This window comes from Fundulus heteroclitus, chromosome 15 (genome assembly GCF_011125445.2).
Source record: "Fundulus heteroclitus isolate FHET01 chromosome 15, MU-UCD_Fhet_4.1, whole genome shotgun sequence".
In the NCBI taxonomy this organism is placed as follows: Eukaryota; Metazoa; Chordata; class Actinopteri; order Cyprinodontiformes; family Fundulidae; genus Fundulus; species Fundulus heteroclitus.
In genome coordinates this window covers 13,914,575-13,937,472 of record NC_046375.1, presented here as the reverse complement: position 1 = coordinate 13,937,472, position 22,898 = coordinate 13,914,575, and the positions used below count along the sequence as shown (strand labels likewise).

Sequence of the window (22,898 nt, the reverse complement as noted above, 5' to 3'; positions counted from 1 at the left end):
AACCATGTCTCCCTCTTTTGTTAAAAAATTTAAATTTAGAAGAAAAATATTTCTACTTACCTTTTTTATACTGTACTTAAAATGTCTTCATTCACAGCAAAAATATACTTAAGTTATTTTCTGTTGTATGGAGAAACTTGGTAATTAAACTTTATTCTGATGTGACAGCAAGTGGGGCCATACAAACTACTGAGTACCATTTTGAATTGTTGCAGTGACATTTCAACAAAAGGGACTAACCTGCTGCATCAAATTTTCTGTTTCGCTTTCTCAATGACTTCATGAGTTTATGACTTCATAAACTCATGGGTTGATCATTTTCATCTTCTTTAATAGATATAGCATTCTCTTCTTCCCAAAACATTGACCCTTCCATGTAAATATGGATATCTAGAAATATTTCCAGATGATATATGATTTTCAAAGTGTTCCTTTAATTTTTTGAGGAATTGTGTTTGAGCAGTGCACTAAAAGACAAAGACATCTTTGTCTCTTTTTAATAAAAAGGCATATTGAGCTACAAAGTAAAATGGGCTTCAAAAGACGCCAGATAGGACCTGTAAAGTAAATCACGTAGTTAGAGTATTGGCACTAGGCAAAAGGGAGAGAGGTAAAAAGATTTTAAACAGATGAAATGAAAACACAATGTGTCATCATAGTAAATAAGAGAAACAGATACATATCCCCAAATTAAACAATACAAATATTTCCAAGAAATATTTATAAGGGATTTACCAACAGAAACTAATATTCTGACCCACTTCAGATACACAGTATAAACTTGATGTTGGACATTCAGCAAATTTCCCAGGTTGCCATCTACAAAAGGTTCCCTGAGGTGGTTAACTCTACGTACATTGATGTTCACCTGAACCATAACCCAGAATGGAGTCTGTAAGGTCACAACACGGATGTGTTGTGACCTTACAGAAAGGGTCAGAATAGACGCTACCTGCTAAGGACCTGCTAAGGACTTAGATCTTTTTGAGTGCATTTTTTGGCTCGGCGATGGCACCAACCATTTTCTGTGGTGTAGTTTGTTGGGAGCAGCAGCTTATCTACATCTGAGAGGAAGGTTAGATAAGCTTGTCAGGAAGACCGGCTCTGAGGATGCCCCCTCGACCCAGTTGCAGGTGGTGGGAGAAAAATAACATCACCATTGTACAATGTCTCCCACCCCATGTATGAACCTGTTACAAAGCTGGAGAACTCCTTCAGTGAAAGCCTGCTACGTCCCTGATGAACTAAGAACACATTATTGCAAATTCTTCCTCCCAGGAGCTTTTTGAGTTTATAACCATCCCTGCTCCCAAAAAAATTAAATAAGCTATTTACATCACTGCTGTTATTGCAGTTATTTGTTTATAGTCAGTAGTCTATGTATGTACAAAATTATACATGCTGGTTTTGTAGCTTTTTACAAATCACTCTTCACCACTGCAAATAAAAAAAGTAAATTAAATAAAAATAAAAATCGACTATGCTACTTTTTACCCTTTTTTATAGCAACAACCCAAATTCTTGCATGTACAGGAACAAATTGAAGTTAAAGGGGAAAATATTGTACAATACAAACAAGGAAGCAGATAATAAAGAGCCATTGTTTCAGCAGTTTATATACTTTTAAGTTGCAAAAGGTCATTTTTGAAAATGTTAGCTTACTGTTCTCCATCTTCCATCTGTCCATTTTTTGGAAAAACACTGACTATCCATCTGTTCAAAGGGATCAAAAATAGGGACACAATTGGCTCATTCATTGATTGTCTAAAAAGTGGGTAAAATAAATATGCTACAATTGTGAAAACTAACAGAATTATGGGAAAACTCCCAAGATTTAATTTTGCAATCGGCAATTCTCAAAAGCCCTTCTTGTAAATTTATTTTACATCATCTGCACATTATCTGCTTCTCCTGCCTGAACATTCACTCATGGTCATTGATAGTAAGGCTTCCAAACAAATCTGGGATTATTTACTGTAAGATGTACTACGTCCAACTCGCTTGTGCTTAAATTTTATACTTAAATATAAATATGAACTGTTCCTTTGATGTTCACGTGCTTGTATTTCATTCAATGGTAAAGGTTGCATTTTCATTCAGTAATCACAACTGGAGAAAACTGAAAAATGTGGGAATTTCTAGAACGTGTGTGTATTTTTTCTACTAACAGTTTGCCTGCTTGCCAGAATTTCATAATTGTTCTTATAGCAACTTTACGATTTAAGCCTTTTTAAAACTTAAATGTAGATTAACCAATCTGTTCAGCAAAGAATCAAAGGTTATGAGAAACTTGAAGCAAAGATTAAAAAGATGTAATACATTTTAACTGGCCTACCCTAAACTTGCCTATGTGTTTGGCTACTTGGTTTGAAATGCTTTTTTCAAATATCAATAAACAAAAAAATTCTATACACAGTTGGACTTAAAGTTTAGTTTTAGGCAGCTTATAATTGCCGATGTACAAACAAACAAACTATGTGAAGGGGTGAAAAAAAGGATACATTTGTGCTCACTTGAGATTTTTAAATGGTGGTCAACTTTTATACTGTTAATTACGTCTGGGAAACAGATTAACTTTGCAGTGATTACAGCAGTTATATAGTCTGCACAAAACCTGTCAGGGAAAGTCTGCAGTAGCTGCAGTCGGTCAGCAGGGCGAGTCAGCACTAAAATCTGTTGGTGTAAGCTGACATCTCAAGTCTGGCTATTCGTCTCTCAACCGAATCTGGATGCTTTCCAGAATTGGTTGGCGACACGAATAGCTGCCAGACGGTTTTCTTCAAGAAACTTTGATTGTATCTATACATCAGAACAGCTGTTGACATAATACAAACTTTCACCTAAGTAATTACTGTCATAAAATGATAAACCAAAATGCAAAACAAAAGAGATATTCGGGACTAAAATAAGATAATGAAGTGCCTCATTGAAATAAACCAACAAAATCCATAAACATAACAGTAATGGGATTTAATTAACAAACATTTTTTGATTAAAATGACCATTAAGGTTAATTTCAAAACCCACAAACCCTAAAAAAAAAAAAAAAAGTCAACACTATTCACATCACAGTTACTTGTAGGTTATTTAAAGTAATTTAAATGGCATCTAATACATTTTGGGGGGGACATGGCAAAGAAATATAGCCGTCCAAATTATGAGAGCATCTTTTATTTCCGCCCCCGTCTGGTGTGTTTGTTTCTTCAAATTGTTGCCCCCCTGAGAGGTTCCACCACAATTTGATGTGCTCAGTTGGCTTTAGTTAGTTTGTTTCAGGCATTCTTTTGTTTCAGGCTGTAGTTTTTTGATCCTTCAACAGGTGCGGTTGTTACCTTTGTGATCCTGTTTTCCAGTCGTGAAACAAAAATGTACTGAAACTAGTCTGTTCATGTGAACCTCAAGTTTTTTCAAACCCTATGAAGACTGCAAAGTAGAGTAAAACGTTTTACTTGAATTAAAAAAATATGCAGGTGATTGATGTGCAGTTCACATGGAGCCAATTGTTGGTTCAGTTTACATCAGCTTCTAACCGGTTCACTGCACCAGAGATCAAATATATATAATTTTTTTTAATAGAAAATATTTATTTTAATGCTTGTTAGCAATATGAAATATGAAACATTCCATATTTCTTTCAAATTCTTACATTATTTATATTGGCAGTTTAATGGTGTGATATTGGTCAACAACTGGAAAACCAAAGGAACATCACATGATTCTGGTCAGGTGGCACCAATAACACACAAAGCATCTCATTGTCTAGTTCATCCAGGAACACAGTGTGATCTGAGTTTAATTTCATGACTTTATCTCATCATAGTTTCCATTTTGAAGCATACTATGATCATTACTAAGATTTAAAAGCAGTAGAAAAATCCACAAAGGTCATTTGTAGTTTCCTGATTGCACAATGCCTTGACCATACTACTTAGTGAACTTTATTCCTTGCATGATAAAGATGTTATATAAAAAATAAAGCTCCTATTATTAAGGAAGGGAGGAACTGCAATGGGAAGTATAATGTCCGATCAGTCAATGAGCTGTAAGGCGTGAAAATAGAAGAGTAAACAGCTGTTGAGGCTGAACAATAGTGTTTTGCCCACTCTGAAAGGCACAACATCGTTTGTATTAAAGAGCTACTGATCTCGCATATTGTTCGGTAGTAGGTTGTTTTGTAAAGCCTTGCTCTGCACAACTGTCCTGGGTTCCCAAAATCCCCCCATGATCTATTATGGACAAACAAAAAAGTTATGTTGAAGTCAATGAGTGAAATGTGTAAAGATTTAGGAAAAACGATATTGTCAAAATTTCAACCGGTTAAAGATGAAAACTTCGATGAAGCACAGCTGGAAGCAAACAGCTGATAATCTTTCAATGTTTTAATAAACAAATAAGTCTATTGAAATGGGTAATTTTGCACAAAAATAAGAATATGGATCAAGAAAAGGCTTATACATTATCTTACGATATATATGAATTTACAACATAATTCTTTTCTTTTATTGTGTATGAAATACCAAGTCTCTGATCAGGAAAGCCAGTATTTGTATTGCATAGAGACATGCAAACACCTTTTGTAGCAAAATTAGGTGAGGTTTAAGACAGTTATAGGTGAACTTTTCAGTGTTTTAATTATGTTCATGCATCAGACCAATCCAGCTCCTAATCATAACTGTGGTCAAATGCCATATAAACATGAACATTTATTACATAATATTAAATGTTCTGCAGCCTTAAGGAAACTGGATATTTATGTTTTTTTTCTGTACTCCAAAAGGAATCAGGAAAGCTCCTTTTTGGCTTTTAAAATTGGCATATTTTTTTTATGTAATAAAATGTCCCACCAGCCCATCAAATTTGACCATGCGAGTCTTTATTTGCAAGGAGAACCAGAAATGGCTAAAATGTGAAATAATTCCCAATCACTGAAAAAGACAACTTTATGTAAAAATATAACAAAAAAAAACAAGTCTATTTCCTTCAAGTCTAATTTGCAGTGTTGTTAGAGTGGGTACTAGTTGTGAAATGTATGTATTCAGGCCGTCCAGGTGAAGATATAAACCCAAGATGTTACTTTAAAGCTACACTTTCTATAACCGGGGTCTGTAACCTGCATCCCAGGAGCCACAAGTGACTCTTTGGACCTTCCACAATGGTTCTTTATAAATATGGCTAAAATGGTAAAGAACCAGCTAATATTTTTTTAAGTATACATATAATAACAAATGCAGGATTAGGCATTTTTTTTCATGGAATAATCACATTGAATTTCCATAACAGTATGACCCTAAATCGCTCACATATATTCTTTAAGATATTTTTCTTGTCAAACATCTTCTCCACAAACATCACATTTAAGAAAACGTTTCCACCTTCTTTTAGCAAAAAAAGTTACATTTTAAAATTAGAAGTGGTAAAATGGTGGTTTTGCAAATGTCAACTAATTTCCATGGTAGATATTTATTGATAGACATTTCAATGAACATTTCTTTGTGGAATTAGTGCAAAATTGGCTGTTTGGTTGCAAAATGTTGTTCTGTAAGCATTCAAATTACATATTTAGGATATGTAATTCATTTTTAAGCAGATATTTCACCTAGAGATATCCCCAGGGAAACCGCAAGTAACAGACAATGAAGCACTTATGGAACAACAACGCAAAGCACAAATAATTTAAAAAGTCTAAAAATAATATGATACTAATGTTGAATACATGTGTAGAAATATTATTTATGCTTAGATTGCGCATGACTTGGAATTTGACTTGGAACACTGTCAGTATTGTAGCTCTGGAGCTTATTTAAAGCTCAGATTGTACTGGAGGTATTACAGGGATTATTCACGTCTTACATTGTTTTACATTACAGATTTAGCAGACATTTTAATACCTCTTTTTATCAAGTCTGAGTTTGATATCTTTTTCATTGGTTTAGTTTGTTGCATTACTGCGATGCACTGAAATCTTAAACTATGGGCAGAATCTTACTGATGCAATTTATGCTTAAACATTTTTATAGGGTTTGAAACAAAAAATTAAAACTGGGACCATGCTTCTGTTTATAAAAGACTATAGTAACTATAATTATACCAACAACTAAACCTACAATGTTTTTGCTAGTCAAATTGATTTCTTCTATTTTTGTGTGGTCATAAACATTTAACCTATGATAGTGAATTATCATACTGATTTGGACTGAAACAATACTATAGTTAATTTGGAAAGCAATTAATACTGGATCCATTTTGTTTGATAGAAGCAAACATGAAAATCTGAGCCTGAAAGGGGAACTTTTGTTGTCCTACCAGATCACTCTCTTCTTCCTCCTCCCTCTTGGTTTCTTGGGGCACTTCTTCAGGGTTGAAGTCCTCCATTTCAACCTAAAAATCCAAGCAAATCAAAAGTTTAGCTCAGTCACTGACGAGACAAATAAAAAGGGTTTAAACTCTCAGCAGTACAACTCCATCAGTAAAATGTTACCTCCTCAATGGCAGCATCCTGAAGCAGGGACCGCACATCCAAGCGCACCATGTGACGAGGAGATGACTCCCAGTTTTTGGACATCTGTGTACAAAATAATATATTAAACATAATTATTAGTTACAGTTAAAAGACTATTTCTTAAATAATTATCTTGTAATTGAGATTACACAAGTGATCATTCAAACCTTCGTTATATCCTTAAGTGTGCGCCCGTGGACGTTCCTCTTTGAGCACGTTTGCGTGTCAGCTGTGATTTCAGCTACATATACCTACAAATAAGAAACAGAATTATTTTTTAACCAAACGGAACATCATTTTGTTTTAGATGTAATTTACTCTTTGAAACAACTCACCTCGAAGCCTTTAGTTTTAGCTGCGCTCCAGAACTGCTCAAAATGTTTAACTCTGTCATTAATGGTGTCCAAAATGATGAAGGGGAAGAAACCGTCATCCAGAGTTTTCTTAAAGGTTTTCAGCATGCTGCTCCTGTAGGTATCCTCCATCTCTGGCTCGTACTCGTACTCAAGAACCTGAAAGACAGTTGTGAAGCATCTCACTACTTATGCTAAACAAAAAAATACCTCATTATATAATCTATTACATAATCTGTTAGATTTGTCTTGTTTGAGTGAGCCGATATGCATCCGTCCAACCTTAGTTTTGACTCTCTTTCCAGTGTCTGGGTCTTTCTCAACTTTCTCCACCTCTGTCATGAAGTAGTCATCCAGAACAAGAACTCTTGGAGGCGCACCGCCACATTCAACTTCCTTGTCCTAAATACATTTAGAAAAAAGGAAAACCTTTCTGATTATGGTTGCAGCAAAAATAACCAACTTTATGGCATGTTTGTTTACTCTAAAAATACTAGTCAATAAGCCCCTTTCTTCATCTGACTTTAAAAGTTAATCTCTAATAATCAAAATATTAAAAAGCCATCTTATATTTATTTAGGAAAAAAGTCACAGATTAATTACAAACCAAATGGAAAACTTAAAGCGTTTATTTGTGTCAATCTTGCCCACTGTCAGTTTCTAAGAAAACAGGAATATTGCATTCAATTAGGAATAATGTTTTTTTATGAAAACAGAAATTATGACATGCTGAAAAGTAGATCTTTTAATTTAAACGGTAGAGCAGGGGTGCCCTAGTCCAGTCCTCTATCCTGCAACGTTTAGCTGCATCTGTTCTCCAACACACCTGAATCCTGTGAATGGCTCCTCTGCCAGGTCTCTGCAGAGCTAAATGACTGAATGCTGACGAGGGAATGAAGCCATTCGATTCAGGTGCGTTGGAGAAAGAATGCATCTAAAGTTGCAGGATAGTAGCTCTGGAGGTCTAGACTTTGGCATCCCTGCTGTGGAGCATGTGCCCTCAGCTTGCATTGTTGAAGTTATATGGAGGCTCAGATTGCTTTAATAGCAGCTCCTGTTTTTTGTATTGTAGGTTCTGGTATCTCTAATCTTCCACTTAACACAGCATAAAATCTCTGCCGGGTTTAAAAGGACTGCAGCGACCCAGTCCGTTTTGTCTTTGGTCCAGGTAAGGCGCATCAGATGTTTTCTCTGGTTTAGAAGCGGCTTAAACACAAGGAAGGCCACAGCTGTAGCCCATGTCCTGGATACGTGTGGTAGTTGTTCAGTCACTTGCGCAAGACACAGTCCATGTCTTAATTATCTCTGCCAATTTCATGAAAAGCTTCACAATACACAAGGCTGCAGTTACACCTTTTGTTTTTAAACCACTTTTTTCCTGTCCACTAAACCTTCACTAATAAGCTAGATAACATACAGTTTAACAGTCTGCCTCTTTAGCAAGTACCTTTAGGGGATTGGCATTAGCATAATATTCCTCTATTAAATTTCTTTATTGGTCTCATGAGATGTTAATTTTTCAAAAAAAGAAATAATTTTGTGTATATTTTTAGCTGTAAGGCATAAGAATCTATATTAAGTGAAATAAACACTTGACATTTCAGTTGTGGGATTTAATCTATATGACATGAAATAGATGAGCTTATAAATTCTGCTCTTATTTACTGTGATTGACCTGTATAGTATATTAAAAAGAAAAGCATAATAGCTAGAATCACTTACCCGTATAAGCTTTGCAACGTGGCTTTTCCCGCTTCCTGGAAGGCCCCTCATTATAATGACAATCTGTTAAAATATAGTTTTCATAATTCCTCAATATTTGACACCTATATATTTATGTTACATGGATCAAAATTGCAGGACGTAATTAATACCCTTTCAGGCCGTGATAATCTGCCAGGGGCTTTGAGGATGTCATCAATATTTTTAATTTCAGGCTTCTTCTCGACTCGTGGAGGTGGTGGTGGAGGAGGGAGTGGTGCAGCAGGGTGTGGTCCTCGGTCCTCTGGATATCCTCTTCTTTCCACTGCATTATAATATTTACATTTCAACTACTTCAAACATTTTATTACCATGCAATACATTTGGATGGTTGTGTTAGACCCAAGCATTTGTAACATTTTGCAGAAATCCTTTAAACCTTCAGTGTTCTGTTCATTACTCCCCCAAAAATGTTCAGACTAACATTTTTACATCATTCTGATAATATTTATGATGCTGCTGTTTGAAAATTGTTTCAAAATTAAAAAGAAAATAGAACTTTGGTTATAAATTTAGACAATTTTTTCCAATTTGGACAGGGTCCAGCTTTAAACCTTTTTTTTTTTTTATCATCTGTGGATTTGGTCCATAGCCGAAACTGCAACATAATGCGACTTAAGTAACACAAAAGAAAATTTGGAAGTGGTAAATCAAATATAATGGATGTGATTTAAATAAGAAAGAATTTTAAAAAGCAGAAAAATAGATTTTCTTTTAGACGATGGAACGAGGAAAAAATCCCTATCATATTTTCCATAGTTATTCAGACATGCAAACGATACTACAATCACACCTTTTCAAGACTACATAGGAACTCTGGATAAGGAACGTTAATGAACATATGGTGTGTCCAACGTACTGTAAGGCGAGCTATAACGCTCAGGTCCCATGCGGTCAGGCCCCATGCGGTCAGGCCCCATGCGGTCAGGCCCCATGCGGTCAGGCCCCATGCGGTCAGGCCCGGAGCGCTCATACAGGGGTCTGTCATAGCTGGGTCTTCCATAATAGTCGTCTGGGTCACGACTGGCACTTCGCTCCTTATCTCTTTCCCTGTACGCCGATCGAGGACCCAGTGGAGACCTATAGGCAAAATTAACAGGTTTATTTTCTCTATTATATGCTTTTTTTATTTCTAACCACCAGAGTCAAGATTGATCATGACATCTGACACAAAGCGATATTGTACCTTTCTTCAACCAAGGTATGTTCGCTTGAATAAAACACAGAAACATAATGGCACTTAAGGAGAGAAGCTGGAAACTTTTCTATTTTTATACAGAAAATATTAATTCTGTAAAATCAAGTACAAATATCATACCTGTCATCTCTTTCTCGTGAATGATAACGCTCCCTCTCATATCTGTCTCTTTCATATTCAGAAGGCGGTTCTCGGTACAACTCCCTCTCTCTGCTATACTCCCGGCGATCCAAATAGGGGTCTGATCGTCGCTCATGATATAAGTCTCTGCTGTAGGAATCCCTGAGACCAAGCGGTTCTAGGAATTTAGTTTAAAGAAAATACCAGTTAAAAAGTGAAACATAAAAACTAATGACTAAAAAGTAATTAGGAAGAGAAACCTACCTTTCTCATAGATGCGATCTGATGGCACCGGGTCAGGTCTTAACACTATTCTCTCCCCATATGAGATCCGCTCAACAGTTGCCCCGAGCTCTGAAAAAAAGCCAAGCATCACATCTCGATCACAACATGATCACCATTTTAAAACTCAAATCGGTCTCTTCACTAGAAAGTGTTATTGAGGGCATTCAGTTTTTGCAGGACATACCATGCCCATGTGCATAATCCACTGTTTTAGGCATTAGTGAAGGTTTGACTGAAGCAGACAGTGACGACTGGTAATCTACCGCAGAAGCAGCTGGTTTGCTTTCCCAAGACGTTGATTCAGTGGGAGCGGACTGGACAGCGGCAGTCATACCCTGGGGAGAATGGATACCATTGCTTTTAAAGCTCTTACATCATAACGTAAAGTAATAAAATTGTCAAAACTACAAGGGATTAAGTACCCAGTTTATTTCTTCTATTACACGTAAACGGTAGCTCTTACTTACCTTCAGAACGTTCCTAACATCTGGTGGGATCTCTAACCCAAGGAGACCTGCAGGTAGGTCTGGCAGAACGTCACTGGGTTGTTTTTCAATATTAGGGGTCTTTCCTACTTGCAGTTCCCTTTAAAGACAAGGTAAGCTAAGTTAAATCCAACAATAGTTTCCAAAAACATATGTGCATGAAGGAGTTGGTATGTAGTACGTTCATGTAGTACTTCTGACCCAGTTAAAAGAGCGTTTAGAGGATTATAAATACACAGGGGCGTTCTTAAATACTTTCAAGAAATGGTGCGCAATATAGAAAAGTATGCCGCAAATTTTCAGACCTTAGGTTTGTGCCTTTAGCTTTAGGTCACTTATTGGTTAAAGTTTAAAAGAGAATGTTTACATCAATTGATTATTTGACATAACATCTACAGGCGCACCGATCAGTTCTAATTTCTCTCAGAGAACCATAATTGATTAATTACTTATTTTCAGTCTTCCCTCTTTATTAAAGCAACAAGCAATATTTAACCACTAGGTGGAGCTTGAGCATTGTCTGTAGACCGAAACAACATGCCTTCCAAACCACTCCTCTCTACCTCACTCCAGCACTTGGGACCCATTTCCCATTCTCACCCATCGGCTTGTGAGAGCTTATTTGCAAAGAATAAATACACAGCAAAACAGCATCGACTTTTTGAGGAACATGAAGAAGTAACTCATAACTTTCTAATGCTGTTAGCAAGAGAACGTTTTGATCCGATATGCATGCCATTTTGTGCCTAGCAATGGCATTTTATAGGCATGGAGTGGTTAAGACCTGAGTGGCAGCTGTTCACATGCACATACATGCAAACATGTTCACGTACGTGTATGCTTGGCCTGCCCGGCTATGTAAACAAGAGATTGGATAACAACATAGACATTTGACGAGTGTGACGTTAAACCAAAGTCCATGTAAAGATACCTTTAGTTCTTCACAAAACTATTTTTTAGTTGTTTTTTTTATCTACAATAATGACATTTCCCTTATTGCTTCTTTAAGCAGTCGTTAACAGTAATGATTTTCTCTCATGCGCTATGAAAAAGTGTAAAAGCTTAAATAGAGCACAGGTTTCCCCCCACCATATTATAAGCCTGGCGCCGATTTCAGGTAGCCTTTATCTCCGACTTCATTACATGAAGGAAACACACGTGTATCAGTTAAATCCGGGCCGACAGCCTTCCAAAAATGAACGACAAAGTATGCGCTCTCTTCTCTCATTAACTTCCATGAGGTGGGCTGTGCTTATACGTCACGTCATACTTTACCTTAAGGCTCCTTACCACAGGTAAGGAATGTTGTGAGGTTCCTAGGCTAAACTAGCCGCAGCAGGAAGCATACAAGCTCCTTTTCCTACCTCGTTCCTTACTGACTGCACTATTCAGACAGCATTTATCATGGTGACCGCTGGCGGACTTCTGCTTTGGCTAAAGAGTCCTTACTAAATAAAGGTGTTCGGATGGAGCCTTAGCCACAAAGCCTTCCTCAATCTCCAGTGATGACGGGGGTGAGAAACCCTTCACCTCAAAAGACCGATCTGTGGCGAAACCACCAGATGTCGCACAGGCCACTCCATGTTTTAACATGTCACTTTCCCTCATCCTGACCACAGCCCCCCGCATAACCCCCACTGCTCATTTTCACACTTAGCAGTGTGTGCCTTAGCAAGCACCCACTTTGATGGCATCTTCCAAAAATTGTCTAGGGGCAGAGTTATGCCATTGCATCGGGGTGAGTTACCCATTATCTACCGTTTATTTTTAGTTTAGTTTAGGTGGTGCCCAAAGTTTCATCTTACCAATTACTCTATCAATTTTTCAACAACTAGACCACTTATCCAACTGTGTCATGCACATATGTACTACCACCATCTGGGAAGAATGAAACCATCATATTTCAATCCCTCCATTTCTTAAATATGAATTAAGATCCTGCTGGAGCAGGTTTTATTTTTTAATAATTTCAGCTACAGTTACTGAGGTGAAGACAGATGGACACACTAAAGATTTTGTTCAGTAAGTAAAACAAGCTTAATAAAGGTTTATAAGCACCCACTGAGGCAGTGTAAGGGGTAAAGAGCTCGTGTCCAAAAGTGAATATCTTACTGATATCAGTTATTGCAACATGTTATTTTATCAACTGTTAAAATGAATTAAAAAAAATAAGAAATTACCTTATTTGCTTAAGCTCTTGAGCAGCTTTTAAGATAATCTCATGCTGCCGTTGAGAAAGGGCAAGCACATTTGCCCTGTTCATTTCATGGGTTGCTGCTTCCACTGAGCTTACAGGTACATCTGTAACAGATGAAGCATGTGGAGGCTCCTCCTTACGCTCATCATACTGAGGTCTATCATTGTAGTCGGGATACGCCCTCACTGGTAGTGGAGAACGCCTTTCCCAGTCTGAAGCCCGTGAGTGTGGTGATTCCTCTAGCCTATATGGGGGCTCATCCCTATATTCAAGAATTTGACGCTCTCCTCTTCCTCTGTCATTTTCATCATATGGATATAAGTGGCGTCTCTCAATTTCCGGATTCCAACGTTCCTCTCTGAGGTGTGGTGGGGGTGGCAAGCGGGGAGGATACTCTCTTTCAGGAAGAGCACGATCTCTGTCCCACTCAGACTCATAGTACTTGGCTTCATGGTGATCATCAGATCGATACTCCGGGGCTGGAGGCCGTCGATACCCCTCATCACCATGGTCATAATCTGCAGCGTAGTCCTCATCATACACCTCTTCACATTCCTCATGATTTGGGCCTGGACGCCACATTCCCCTTGCCATTCCTCGACCCATAGGTCGTCTTCTTATTCCTCCCCTATCTATAATTTCATGTGGAGGCATTGGAGGGCCTCTCTCATGCGGATACCATTCAGAATCTTCTTCCCCTCCATCATACAAAGGCTCCTCCAAACGTTCCATCATTTCATGAGGAGGCGGTGGTACACGTTGCCTGCCTCTTCCTACATCAAGATGCCTCGGATGGCCATATGGGTCATGTTCAGGGTACATTGGGTGCGTTGATTGATCCATATCAGTATCATCCAAGCCCATTTCATGACCTACCGGCTCATGACCCATTTCGCCATGAGCTGGGTGAAGTGGACCACCTCGCCCTCGAGGCATGAAACCAGGGTGCCCCCGAGGCGGTCGACCACGACCGGGTGGAAATGGGGGTCTCATGCCTCTCATTTGAGGTTGCCATTCTTCCCAGTAAGTATTTCCTTCCTCAGAACATTCAGCTGACTCTGTGTCTCCCCAGTGCATATCATCTGGGTCTCCTCTATCTACTGATGGACCACCTCTTCCCATATGTACTCCCCCTCTTCCCATGGGAGGTCCTCCTCTACCCATGGGAGGGCCTCCTCTACCCATGGGAGGTCCTCCTCTACCCATGGGAGGATACCCTCTGCCCATGGGAGGTCCCCCTCTACCCATGGGAGGGCCTCCTCTACCCATGGGAGGCCCACCTCGACCCATGGGAGGATACCCTCTGCCCATGGGAGGTCCCCCTCTGCCCATGGGAGGTCCTCCTCTACCCATGGGAGGTCCTCCTCTGCCCATGGGAGGTCCTCCTCTGCCCATGGGAGGTCCTCCTCTACCCATGGGAGGATACCCTCGACCCATGGGTGGACCTCCTCTTCCTATAGGCGGCCCACTTCCCAAAAGGGGACCTCCCCGTCCCATTGGTGGTCCTCCTCTTCCAATAGGGGGCCCTCCTCTCATTGGGGGCCTGCCTCGTCCCATATGTGGTGCCATTGGTTCCTCGTAATACTCCTCCTCTTCAAAGTAATGTTCTTCTGGCATCCAAGTATCTTCAGGGGGCATCTCTGATTCATCATTACCAAAGCCCTTATATGAAGGATCTTGCCAGTAGTCTTGTTGATCTTCAGCTATTCCTGTATCTTCTTCTAGTTGCATGTAATCATCAGGCATTTCTCCCATCTCCTCCTCAGTTTCTGCAGTATTATGTTCCTTGAATTGGCCAGGACCCAACTGTCCACGCCCAAGACCACGCAGGGGAGGTTGGCCTCGTCCCCTGCCAGGAGGCAACTTTGGAGGCTCTGGTATTGGTACCAACTGAGCAGATGCTTGTGATTCTGGCTGGATTTCTGCTGTCTTATTAATGGATGGAGTTTTGTTGTTTGTCAGTAGTCCATGATCTTTTTGTGAATTTTGTGGAGGGGGTTGGGGTTTTGGTACTGAAGCAGAGGCTTCAGTTACTGTACCAGGTTTGTCTTTACTGCCATCATCAGTGACACTTTTATCATTTGATTTATCAGCCGACGAATTGTCGGTGTCAGAGATTTTCTGGGGAATGGGGTCATCTGGAATAAAAAAGCCCTCTACTCCAAGCAAATTATCATCTGTCAAGTCTTCGGCTGTTGCCTTATTTGGTAATTTTTTATCTTTGTCAGGCTGTGGTTGAACAGGTGCCTTTGTTGAATCTGTACTGGCAGAACTCTGAATGTCCGTCTCCAACTTAGGTTGAGGACTTTGTTGCTTTTTTTGCGGAGGTGGTGAAGGAGATTCAAAATGTGGCGGAGGGCCAAAAGGCCTTGTTGAGTCCAATCTAGATTGCTGTCCAAATTGTGGCTGGTCATGTCTGAGGGGATTCTCAAAGCGCTGACGTGGTTGGTCAAACCTTGGGGGACCATCAAAGCGTGGCCGTGGCTGGTCGAACCTAGGGGGCCCATCAAAACGTGGCGGTGGTTGGTCAAACCTTGGGGGACCGTCAAAACGCTGTCGTGGTTGGTCAAACCTTGGAGGAGGTTCAAAACGTGGTGGTGGTTGGTCAAACCTTGGGGGACGTTCAAAACGTGGCGGTGGTTGGTCAAACCTTGGGGGACCATCAAAACGCTGCCGTGGTTGATCAAACCTTGGGGGACCGTCAAAACGTTGAGGAGGTTGGTTGAACCTCGTGGGACCATCAAAACGCTGTTGAGGCAGTTCAAACCTTGGGGGACCATCAAAACGCTGCTGTGATTGGTCAAACTTAGGGGGCCCATCAAAACCTTTTGGTGGCTGGTCAAATCTGCTGGGCCTGGCAACAAAAAGAAAACCGAACAAATCAAATATACCACGTTTAACAACAAATATTAATAATATGTACAAAGAGCCACACAAATTTAGCACATTGGTTTTGCATTTGTAATGAAAGTCTTACATAAATATAAAGTGGGTCATAGTAAGTACAAAGCAAATCCAACTTACCGTTGCCCACTTATACTGTTGAAACTTGGTGTTTGTGCTGTCATGGGACCAGGGGGCATGACTCCTACCCCAGTAGAAAGACTTCCTTGTATAGAGGGTCCTTCAGATGATTCTGAATGTGCCACCAAGGTAGGAGGTGGTTGACCTGGTGGTGTAGCACCAGCAGCACCTGGAGCCATAGCACCGGCAGCAACTGGAGGAGGTTGGACAACAGGGTTTACTACTTGCTGCTGCATTTGCATCTCTTGTCCAGGGTACTGAGCAAACTGTCCCATCATAGCACTATATTGGCCTGATGCAAATGGCACCATGGCAGTAATAGTGGCCACCCTTTCTGCAAGGTGGGTATTGGTAGCATTCATCTGCTCTTGCCACTGCTTCCACTGGAGCTCATAGTCTTGTAATTGGTCTTTGTGAGGATAAGACTGGAACTGCTCTTGCCACAAAGCAAAAGAACTATTCCAGTTTTGGAATAAAGACATAAACTGCTGCTGTTGCATTTCATAGTGCCTCAGTTGCAATTCTGCAGACATTGTCTGCAAAGGAAACAAAGAATGTTATTAGTTTTAAACAGTGTACAGTAATAAACAAAGCAACAACAAGAACTGAAATTTAAAGCTGATAGTCCTTTACCAACCTGCAGATTTGGAGGTTGCTGAATCAGTTGTTGATATTGTTCAAGAAGCTGCTGAAGTTTTTCATGTTGCTGCATGAGAGCCTGGTATTGTAAAGTGACTCTTTGCTGTTGAACCTGCTGCCAGTGTGCTGCAGCAGCCTGCAATTGCTGGAGACGAGCGGCTTCCTCTGGGTCTTTTGGAGTATCAGGCTTCAAACAGAAACAAGCTAAGATCAGGCCTAAGCATATCTTTTTAGCTATAACAAACATTTTTGATATTTTTGTAAAACACAAGAGATCAATTTGCAATAAAAATAAATATTTCAAGATCAAGTCAAAGCACTACAGATATCTTCCTCTAAAAACAACTGACATCTATCAAAAGTTCTATTGCTAGAACGCTGTAATGACTAGACTGGAAAGCATCACTTTGATCGATGGAGTCCTACATCATGAGCTCAACACATGGGGAGTGACGTTGCTCCTTCTCCATTAATTTCCTATGTAACATATGCAACGAGGCAAGAATGACTTGCTGTCCTCTAGCCAAGAGACCGGCTAAATTTGTGTGTGAAATTTTGACCTCGTACATGTGAATGTGCACACGTGGGCTTGTGACGCGACACAAGAAAGTTGAACAATGTTCAACTTTTGCCGCCGTTGCTTGGCTCTACAGCCATTTATCTGTATCAGCCCAGAGGCGTGCCCTTAAAATGATGATATTCCTCGTGCTGCTTCCTTGTCAGTAAAATCTTCTGACTCTTTATCCTTGTCAGTCACAGGTTGCCCTTAGTCGCTGTCGCTTCTCGTGTGTCGAGCCCATCTCAAACGTAAATGTGAAGAAAAATAGGGGACTCGGTTAAGTAGGGTTGGGTATGTTTAAAGGGAGCAAAAGGCGAAATTTCTTCAGTAGGTGGGTCGTCGAGCACCGTCTGTAGACCAAAACGAGATATGTGACAAGCCACGACTCTCTCTACCTTCACTCCAGGTGCAACCTCTCCCCTTCTCACCCGTCAACTTGTATGCGCATATTTACAAACAGTGTTTCCCCCAGGAATTTGCTTAGGCGAGACGTTGAGTTTTTTTTTTTTTTTGGAATGTTGGCGACCGCCTCGCCAAGATAGCGCTGCGGGAAACCCTGTACAAAGGATGGATACACAGCATCACCATTCGGAGGAACATGTCCAGTGAAGAAGTAACTTCTAACTTTACAATGCTGTTGGCAAGGTAACGTTTCTATCCACTGGGTGTGCTCTCCGCTATTTCGCTCCTATGCTACTCTGTCTGAGGGTAGCATTTTGCGGGCAGGGAGGTGCTAAGCCCAGATGAGCAGCTATTCACATGCACATGCTGCTGGCTGGCATTGTAAACAAGAGACTGGAGAACAACACAGAGATGGTGTGTTACGCCATACCACAGTCCATTTACAAAGATACCTTTAGCTCTTCACATCACAATTTTTAGTTCCATCTAAAATAATGAGATTGCATGTTTTGATTGCATTGAGGTATTTTATTTAGACATTTATGTTTTCAAAGTCATGCTTGAAGAACGGCATTTTAGGTTTTGGACAGAGACAGCAATACAAACTAATAGCGCTTGCAGAGTTGAGAATAACCCAAATAGAAATTTTCAAATGCCTAAACATTCCTGACACAAAAATGCGTCCCAGCTTTTAAAAACAGGTTAAATAACCGCTAGTAAATATTCACCGCAGGAGAGAGGAGTTTAGCCTCTTAAAATTGTCAGAGGAAAAGATACAAATCTTATAACTGCTTTTCCAGTAGTCTCTGTTGATGTGTAATAAGGAAATAACATACATCACTAGGGTCACAACGGGACAACTGGGTCAGTGTACCTAGTATTAAGGTTGATTCAATATACTAGTGATTTCAGACACCTAAAAAATTTATAAGTCAGGATTTGTAATGTAATTTACTGTAGCAAACTAAATAGGTTGTGATGCCTTTTCATGCTGTATTAATGTTGTGAAAACTATTACTGCTGATGGAACAATCCTTAAAATATGAAATTGCTAAATTTGAAACGTGCAAACAACAAAGGAGTTGCAAGTATATATCTATTAGTGATACAATTGTTTTTCGATAGTTTTGATTTACTTTTAGATTTCTGCCAAAACATCAGGAAAAGCAGCGTAACGTTGCTGTTGAAGAGCCTTTCTAGTACAGGTCATATGAAAGATGGAAGACATTATTTCCTGGCAAACGCCACTAATAAGAAAGCTTATGAATATTTTCACAACCTTTATAATTATTTAACTTATTTTGATAGGCAGAAGTTTTGTTTGCATAGGTAATGGTCTACATACCAATGTGTATCACTTGTTTTTAAATATGTTTGAACCCAACCCTACTCAAAATGGCAGGCATCACGAGAACTGAGGCAAAATATGCATGAACATAAAAAATGACGGAAAAACGGGCAGTAAGACTTACTGTGTCTGTAAATTTAGTTGAGTTTCTCTGTAAAATTATGCAAACAATATATACATTTAGTCTGTGGGGCTACTGAAAAAACGATCTAATATGTTCATAAAGACAGTTGTGTAAAATAAGAAATACTTAATAATCAAAACTATCCTCATGGTTTAACAGTAAATGCATGTATAAAGCATTGAAGAAAAGTCTTGAATTGGTACAAGCAGAGCTATAATAAATTGGACAATGATTTTTAAACCAAACACTTATGAATAGTTCTTGTTTCCTAAAGTGCAAATCAATTTAGGAATGTTTCTTCAGCCTTCAGGAATAGATAAACTTTGGGTTCAGAGAGGATATTTATTATCAAAAGAAAACATTTGGAGAATTCTTATAAAAAAAAACATTCCCAACCAATTTTATTAGATGAAGACTTTGTGTCTTATTTAAGCTCTGCTGCGTTTACATCACATCATATTGCATTAACGGAAAGAATAGAGAAACTGTATAAGAAATTAACAACTTATTTAACAGGCAGTTAATAAAAAACATTTTTGTCAAACTAATGATTTATAAACATCGGCATAATTTTAAATCAAACTTACCGCTGCTTCTGAAGGTGGTGGAGGCGGCACAGGGGGCTCTTCTTTTGGAGGCGGCGGTGGAGGTGCTCCTTTAGGTGGTTCTGAAGGAGGGGGTGGAGGAGCTGCCTGACTCGTGGGTGGCGGCGGTGGTTGAAAGGCATTGGCCTCTTTCTGATTTTGCTTGGCTTTCTCTTGCCTAAGTTTCTGTAAATTCTGAAGATGCTGTTTGTACCACACATTCTGTTGCTCCTGATAGAAAACGACAACAGCATCGTGAATGAAAGCAAACGAGGACGAGACTTTCACTTCCTTCTAACAGACAGGTTATCGCCTACAGAGTTAAGATCATTTACTTATAACACTTTTGACATGTTGCTGTTAGAAACTTTCAACACATTAAATAATTACGTAAATTATGTGTTAGGCCGTTTTGGCACTGAAAGCTTGTCTGAGTTTTACTCGGACAGAACTCGTTTTACTCAAGAGTCGTGCACAAGCGCCAGGCAGCATGTGCACTGTAACGTCGGCCGTAACTACAGGTCAACCAACATTTATTTTCCCTTGACAACAACAAAAAAAGATAAATAGGAAATAAAACCAGGACTTGCCTGTTGGAAGCTGGTGCTTATAGCCATATTTTTTCTGTTTATCAAAATTGCAGGCAGAACAGATTGAGCTGAAGCTCTAGCTTCGTGCTTTTTAAACTATAGCAATAAACCAAGGTAAAGCATTTGTTGCACAAACCACTGCAGCTGCTGGCTTCTGATTCCCCAACGCATTTTCACATTTGTTTGCTCTTTGGACAAGCACTTAAAATCTGCAATATTGAAAAGTCTGTCCTGGGTTATCAAATAAATATTTTACAATCAATTTTTGTGTTGTTAATACCTGGATCGCTTTTTTTATTTTTTATTTTCTAGATTTGATTAAATGAAACGCTTCTACAGGCTTTAGTCACTTAGAAATATGCCAATTAAGACTGTTTTAAAGGTCATTATGATTTAACTTTAAAGTCCACATGAACAAATAAGCAATAATAATTGCTTCGGCAAGCATGTATTTTTTTCCCCCACCCAACTTCAACAGCTTCTTATTTAAAATAGTAAGCTTTAAAATAGACTCTAGCAAGCCGTTTTAGAAATAGAAATCCCCATATTCAGCACAGATCTTGTCACATGTACTTACTTATGGATCAGAGCTGGATAATTTAGCAGGTCTGTTATTGCTTAAATATTCAGTAAACCCCTGTTATTACAAAAGTTGAGATAAAAAAAAGCACAAAAAATGACCTTGGAAGAACATGTCCACCTGAGCACTAGTTTCTCCACACAGGACATGATTACAAGTTTTAATTACTAAAAAATTATTTTCCATAAAGTATTTAATACATTTGTGCAAGTGTGTTTAATCCTTATTCTCTGTCTCATTTAATTTAATTTTTTTACCCATGACTTGTTTTGAGGACTAGCTAGCCTTGATATGTTTGTATGAATGCTTTAGTTACTTGTAAACGTTTGTATAAAACGTTTTCTGAGCAGAGTTGTGCTATATTAAGAAAATACATAATTTAATTTAAAGACACATGGCTGCATGTTCTGACTGCTGTTGGAGCAGGACATGTGGACACATCTGTCATGGTAGATTTAGCGTTTTATCCGTAAGATTGGTGAAGTAAATATAACAATAATGTCCTTCATTGTCTATTTTTTTTTACCACTCCTGAAAGCATTTACTGTTAACACCGTAAATAATGGTGTACAGTCACGCTGAGCACACGCTTTAATTGCATAAGGTCCGTTTTGAATCAGAAATGGAAAACAAATCAAAGCTATTTTCAGGATTTAGACTTTTTTTTTTTTTTGGTCCCACTTGATAAATTAAGCAAACTTTGTTGTTTAAAACCAGAATTAAAACACCAATTAAGAGCAATTAAAGGCATTTACCTGTAAAGGAACGGAACTGTTATCTGTTGCGGTGGATAGGCTTGTGTTGCTGGCCTCTGGAGCTCCGATTTTCTCCTGTGGTTTGGGCGGCTGGGGTTCTGGAGGAGGCAGAGCCGGCTTGGACTCGGCTGCTTGCGGAGGGGGCTGTGGCGGAGCGTGCTTGGGGGGCAGCGGTCCTCTCGGTGCCGGGATCGGGGTCCTCTCCTGCATAAGGTACGGCTGAGCACTTTCGCCGCCCTCCGCCTGGCCCGGTCCTTCTGCATGCCACGGGGGACCCGGTGGACCCGGGGGCGGACCCGGGGGTCCACCCCCGAACCCGGGGCCGCTGTTACCGTGGTGCAGCACGGACTGCAGCTGCTTCTGGTGCAGCATCTGGAGCTGCTGCATCTGCTGCCGGTGCTGTTCCTGGAGGCTGGAGAACACCGAGCCGCTGGAGGGGGCCTCGAAGCCGCCGAAAGCACCGGGAGCCTGGCCTGCTCCAACCGGAGGCTTACGGGAGCCAGGTCCCCCGTAGCTCTGCGCGGGAGGGGGCCCGTAGTTTCCCCAAGACGGATACATTTTACAAAACAAAGCCGCAGGAGTTCAACGCGATGACATGCAGAAAGGCCTGGAGTGGCTAACAAGGCTAGCAGCTAACGTCGACGTCCACTCTTCAATGGGAAATAGCTACATCGTCAGTTCATCGTCCAAGCAACGATACCGTTAATTAGGTTATAATTACAGCATGAATTGATGTCGCTTGTTTGACTAGTTTAACAGTTCAGACTTCAGAGAATTTAGAGATTTAAACGTTCAGACGCTTTGTGTCGCCGAATGGCCGACGATAACGAGCACGCAGCTCAAGCCGGAAATACGTCACACGGTTCTTGTACTTCCCTTTGCAACCCTACTGTCAAATAAATCAATGAAATACTAGCATTTTTACTCATAGACATCATATACGTACAATGTCTATGGATATTTATTTATTTATTTATTTATCGCGGTGGAACTTGGTGGATTAATGAAGCATGCGCAGATAGTGTGTTAAAAGGGACATCACAGGAACAAAAAAAACCTAAAACAAGTATTATGTAACAATTTTTTACGTCACAAACATAACGTCTAAACTGTATTGTAGACCCAAAACACGGATGTAATCAGTTTTATTAAAGGATTGAGGAAATAACAAAATAACATCAATACAAATTGATGCAAATTCAGGCAGAAGGAACACATTTACAAATTATTATTATTATTATTATTATTATTATTATTATTATTATTATTATTATTATTATTATTATTATTATTATTACTATTATTATTATTATTATTATTTAGGAACGTAGACATAAGCGTACTGAAAGCAAAACATACATGTATGTAGTAGTACACGTGTCGTGCTAGTGCAAA

The 22,898-nt window shown here is 39.5% G+C and overlaps 1 protein-coding gene across 4 annotated transcripts in view; it reads right to left on the bottom strand.

Annotated features, from left to right (window-relative positions):
• ylpm1 (YLP motif containing 1) overlaps positions 1-22,369 on the bottom strand; it is a 31,476-nt gene extending 9,107 nt beyond the window's left edge. The window contains exons 1-20 of one of the 4 annotated variants that reach the window (XM_036147458.1): positions 21,504-22,369; positions 19,582-19,809; positions 18,995-19,021; positions 16,560-16,748; positions 15,923-16,458; positions 12,882-15,752; positions 10,684-10,801; positions 10,401-10,551; positions 10,196-10,285; positions 9,932-10,109; positions 9,800-9,823; positions 9,473-9,693; positions 8,727-8,878; positions 8,575-8,637; positions 7,135-7,254; positions 6,835-7,011; positions 6,667-6,750; positions 6,479-6,562; positions 6,304-6,378; positions 1,663-1,713 (exon numbers count right to left, since the gene is read on the bottom strand). In XM_036147458.1, coding sequence (XP_036003351.1) covers positions 1,663-1,713; positions 6,304-6,378; positions 6,479-6,562; positions 6,667-6,750; positions 6,835-7,011; positions 7,135-7,254; positions 8,575-8,637; positions 8,727-8,878; positions 9,473-9,693; positions 9,800-9,823; positions 9,932-10,109; positions 10,196-10,285; positions 10,401-10,551; positions 10,684-10,801; positions 12,882-15,752; positions 15,923-16,458; positions 16,560-16,748; positions 18,995-19,021; positions 19,582-19,809; positions 21,504-22,061 — 5,997 coding nt within the window. In that variant the 5' untranslated portion in view covers positions 22,062-22,369. The remainder of the gene's footprint in view (positions 1-1,662; positions 1,714-6,303; positions 6,379-6,478; positions 6,563-6,666; positions 6,751-6,834; positions 7,012-7,134; positions 7,255-8,574; positions 8,638-8,726; positions 8,879-9,472; positions 9,694-9,799; positions 9,824-9,931; positions 10,110-10,195; positions 10,286-10,400; positions 10,552-10,683; positions 10,802-12,881; positions 15,753-15,922; positions 16,459-16,559; positions 16,749-18,994; positions 19,022-19,581; positions 19,810-21,503) is intronic. The other 3 variants (XM_036147461.1, XM_021318869.2, XM_036147460.1) reach the window with 3 other exon arrangements.
• Between the last annotated feature and the right edge of the window lie 529 nt (positions 22,370-22,898).